At 58.6% G+C, this 4,546-nt stretch overlaps 1 protein-coding gene across 1 annotated transcript; it reads right to left on the minus strand.

The window, feature by feature from the left end:
- Positions 1 to 512: 512 nt before the first annotated feature.
- Positions 513 to 4,546, minus strand: DLX1 (distal-less homeobox 1). The gene is made up of 3 exons (XM_002712289.5): positions 4,100 to 4,546; positions 3,266 to 3,465; positions 513 to 2,176 (listed from the first exon to the last, which is right to left on the minus strand). Exons 1-3 carry the CDS (start codon positions 4,410 to 4,412, stop codon positions 1,922 to 1,924), a joined length of 768 nt encoding a protein of 255 aa, XP_002712335.1. The 5' UTR covers positions 4,413 to 4,546; the 3' UTR covers positions 513 to 1,921.

The raw sequence follows: 4,546 nt of genomic DNA on the forward strand, positions 1-4,546 counted from the left end.
CCACGGTGCCACGGTGCCACTGCCCCCCGGAGCGCGCGGATTGATGGAGGGGTAGCCTGACAGACGTGTCCTTCCGGCCCCTGCCGCGCGTCTAGTTGCATCTTTCCCTCGACCGAGGCAGGGCCTCCGGGCAGGCACGGGCTGGGAGGCCAGGTCCCGATGGAGGCTAGGGGCAAAGCAGGGTCCCCACTCCCAGCCCACCAGAGAACGGGGTGAACACTGAATCTCCTAGGCCGGCGGCCTCTGAACTCTGCCTGGGTCTCTGAGCTGATCCTCGCCGTCGATTGCGTCCCCAAGCCCCGGATCCATCCTGCCGCACCTGTTCTCAAGCGCCCTTGCCCGTCCCTCTAACGCGTGTGGGGGCTAGACACTTTGAGGATGGGGGATGAGGCGCAGGGGGCGCCTCACCGGTCTGGGGGGGGCACTTCTGTCCAGGATTAGTAGCTGTCCCTTGCGCTCCCTGTACCCCAAGACAGGGCCTGACCTCCTTTACACAGCACGCGAGACAGCAGTTCTTTCTCGAAACCATAATTTTACTGTCTCAAAGAAACTTTATAACTTATTTACAAAGTTCTTTGTTTTTTTTTTTAAGATACAAAGCAATAAGTTAACATTCTCAATATAAAACTAAACTTTGACATAGAGAACACAGAACACGGTTGATTTGAATTGATCACATTTCCCAAATTTCACAAGTAAAATGTCAAGATTCTCATTTCACAAAGCCTCGGGTTTTAAAGCCACACACAAACAGAACAGAAAAAGGCTAAGCTTGTGCAACGTTTACCGAACAATAACAATAATAATAACAACGATATGTACAGCACTTAGATCTCGCATGGAGGCTGCATTCGCCTCGGGAGCTGGTGAAGCCGCCGTTGGTACTTAAAGCTCTCTGGGGCTTACACCTGCCTGCTTCTCGCAGCTGCCCAGCGGTCCCTCGCTCTCGCTCTCTTTCCACCCAAGAAAGAAATCAGGGTTTTCCTTCTCGTCCAGGCAAAGCGAGGAAGCTTTCTCCGGAGATGACAAAATTACGTTGGCTTCACTGATTTTTTTTTTTTTTAGTCTTTAATAATATGGGACATGTAGAAAACGCAAATTATCTGGCTCCAACCTCTCCATACCCGCAAAGTACAAAAGTTACTGTATAAGTTAAAAATCACGCCTTCTTTGTTCGTTGTTTCTGGGTGCGTTTCAAGTAAACAGTGCGTCTGGACAGCGCGCTCCGCGGGCGCCCCGGAACCGCGAATTGCCCGTCAGCCTCAGGCGGAGTCCATTTCTCAATAAATAAAACCCCCTCCCTCCAGTTTCCCCCAGTTCCCAAACAAGCTACACAGGTGGCCAGGCGGGGCCTAGGAGAAGGCCCGAGAGGACAAAACGTGCCAGAATCCGGAGGCGGGCGGCCAGGCAGACGGCGTGCCGCGTGGATCCACCGACTGCAGAGGCCGCAGAACCGGGACAGCGGACTGGCGAGGACCTGGACGTCGTCGGCGCACAGACAGCGAGAGGAGATGACACAGGACAGAAAAGAGCGTTTGCTGTTTCTACATTGTGATGTTTTTGTTGTTTCCTTTTTCCTGACGGTCCCGCGAAGCTGAGGGTCGGCGGGTCGGGTCCAGCAGGTCTGTCTTGCGTCTCTCGGTGGCTGAGCTTGCGCTCCGAGGCCACTCGCGGCCGTCCGCGTGAGGCCCATGTCCGGGGTTCGGGCGGAAGCGCACGGGCTCTGGGGAGTCGCTGGGCTGCACCGCGGGGGCTCCGAGGCGGCGGCGGCCGCTCTGCCTTCTTTGTTCCTTCTTTTCTCTCTGAGGCCCTTCTCCTCCAGGCACAGGGCACGCGTGGACGAGGGTGGACCGACCTGGAGGCGGGAGGGGCCCAGGCCGGAGGAGACGAGAGGGAGGCGGGCGGGCGCAGGCGGGCAGGCTCACATGAGCTGGGGCTGCTGCATGGCTTCTTGGTGTGCCGAGGGGTACCACGACGTGTAGCTGGGGATGTAGGAGCCCGCGCTGCCGCCCGAGCCCTTCCCGGATGAGGAGTTAGGGTTCCAGCCGGGCGGTACGGGCGGAGAGCCGGCAGACAGCGCCCGGCCGTTGGCCAGCGCGCTGCTCTCCAAAGCTGCCCCGCCCTGCTTCATCAGCTTCTTGAACTTGGAGCGCTTGTTCTGGAACCAGATCTTGACCTACGAGAATGGACAATGTGACTTGGGCTGGGCACGCTGCGCCTACCTAAGTCGCGCGGCAGCAGTGAATGGGACCGCGGGTCGGTCACCCTGCGCAGGCTGCTCAGTTTCGGCCAGAGAAGCAGAGATCACCCTCCCTCCACGTGAGCCAAGGGTGCTGAAGCCGGGCCACTGGCCTCACGGAGAGCCAGGGGGCGTGGTGGCAAGGGGCCTGCGGGGCTTCCAGGCCGTCCCACCCAGGCTACCCCGGCTGCAGGAGTCATAGCACCTGCACAGCACCAACCAGCAATTCCTCTATCAACACCAATAAAAGAATCAAACCTAGGATGGAGTGGAGGAAATTTATTTGCAATTCGACCATCTTCTTGTTGTGCTGTCCTTTCTACGCCTAAGTGAGTTGGGGGCTGACAGAGGAGGCTGCGAGATTCAAATGAACTTTTCTTTGGCCTCAAGTAGATCTTTCCCTAAGGTCTGTGTGCTTTGCCCTGCTCTGCTCCCAAACCCGGGCCGGACGTTGTAAAGCCGTGCCAGAAGCTATCATAACGTCTATGGATTCTCCCAGAGACTTAAAGAAATCCGGGAATCAAAGTCCCACTTTACTCCTAGGGTTTGGGACCCTAGGTGAGGAGGAGAAGGAACCAGGGATCCCTCCACCCCTGGAGCCATTCCGGGAGGAGGAGGGAGGAGGAGGAGGAGGGAGTCAGAGGCGCGGGCCCAGGCCCTGAGTGATTGGCCACACACTTTAAAGGCAAAGGGGGGATTAAGCCCCGCTGCTATTGTTCCAGTTGCTCGGGCACGTGTGACCTCAGAGTCCCCAAACAAAACGTCTGGGGAAAGCCTTCTTGCGCCCTAATCAGATTGTCTAGGGACAGGGGGCCAGGAGGCAGGCAGGTGGGGCAAACAGGGGGCCGTTGGCAGCGGGGCTCGGGCAGAGAGAACGCGGGAGGAAGGGTGGACACACACGGAGGGACACACACACATACACAGTGACACCCCGGCCCTGAGGCCCAGCGAATACCAAACAGAGCCCCGGGCGGTCGCCGGCCAGCGGCGGGAAGCCAGCTGGGCCCGGCGGCAGGGGCCAGGTACCTGTGTTTGCGTGAGTCCCAAGGAGGCGGCGAGCTCCGCCCTCTCGGGCAGAGCCAGGTACTGAGTTTGCTGGAACCTCCGGTTCAAAGCCTGCAACTGCAAACTGGAGTAAATCGTCCTGGGTTTGCGGATCTTTTTCCCCTTGCCATTGAAGCGCACTTCTCCGCCTTCCACCACCGTGCTCTTCTCCGAGTCGGCCCCTGCAGGGACAGCAGAGCCAGGGCCCAGGTTATGCGGAGGGGCTGCCTCTAGCACCGAGAGCCAGGAGCGAGCGGCTACCAAGGTGGGGCTGGCCAAGGCAGGGCCGGGAGGTAGACGTTCAAAGAAGCGTGAAGGCCAGGGAAGGGTCCCCGAAGTCCGAGGGCCTGTCCCGGGCCGCCGCAGGCGGGCTGGGGCCGTTCCCAGGAGCGCAGCTACTGCCTTTGCAGGGAAAGTTTGCTATTTTTGCAAGCGGTAGTTGAGGTTTAATTACCCTTAATTGCATACATTGTTTATAGCGCTACGCAATAAATAATTACCGAGACGAATACGTGTGCATGTGGGCTTCTGTTTTCCAGCAGGGCACTGAGTGCTCGGCGCACCGAGCCGCCCAGAAGCGCAGACAGCGCTGGGAGGGGAGACGTCTCGGATTCACTGTTTGCTGCATTCGTTGCGAATTGGGTGAATTTTTTTTTAATCTCTTTGCTATGACAAGGATGCAGAGGTTGACATCCGAAACCTCCATGGCTCCAGCGCCCTCCCCACCCCCACCCCACCTCGCGCTCTCCCCTCCTCTCCTCTTCCCTCTCTGCACTCCCCTCCCCTTCTCTCCCTCTCCCAGGCAAGCGCACGTACCTGGGTCCTCCAGGCGGCTCTGGGCGAGGCTGGCGCTGCCGGGGTAAGACTGCACCGAACTGATGTAGGGGCTGGACGCGTGGCTGCTGACCGAGTTGACGTAGGGGTAGCCCAGCGGTCGGGAGAAGGACGAGGCCGAGCTGTAGGCGCCGTCGGGCTGCGAGTGGCCCGCCGAGTGTAAACAGTGCATGGAGTAGTGCCCGTGGGACATGGGAGAAGGAGACATCTGCTGGTTGGGCGGCCCAAACTCCATAAAGACCGCCTTGCCCGACACGGGGCTGTTGAGACTTTCTGGCATGGTGGTCATGGTCATCTCTTCTCGCGGGGTCTGGGTGTGGGTCTTTCTCTCCTCTGCTTCCCTTTTGGGGGTCTCTACGTTTCTCAGGACAGGAAGGAACCCAATTTAAGAGGAACAGGGGTTTTCACTTTCCATTCATAAGAAAATGG

The sequence above is a fragment of the Oryctolagus cuniculus genome, chromosome 3 (assembly GCF_964237555.1).
Source record: "Oryctolagus cuniculus chromosome 3, mOryCun1.1, whole genome shotgun sequence".
In the NCBI taxonomy this organism is placed as follows: domain Eukaryota; kingdom Metazoa; phylum Chordata; class Mammalia; order Lagomorpha; family Leporidae; genus Oryctolagus; species Oryctolagus cuniculus.

What these genes read in the sequence shown, in the direction of transcription:
- DLX1 (XM_002712289.5), bottom strand. Translation starts at nt 4,412, where the DNA reads ATGACCATGACCACCATGCCAGAAAGTCTCAACAGCCCCGTGTCGGGC. An exon ending in GAGCCGCCTGGAGGACCCAG is followed by an intron (nt 3,466 to 4,099) that starts GTACGTGCGCTT and finishes CTGTCCCTGCAG; the next exon opens with GGGCCGACTCGGAGAAGAGC. An exon ending in TGGGACTCACGCAAACACAG is followed by an intron (nt 2,177 to 3,265) that starts GTACCTGGCCCC and finishes CCATTCTCGTAG; the next exon opens with GTCAAGATCTGGTTCCAGAA.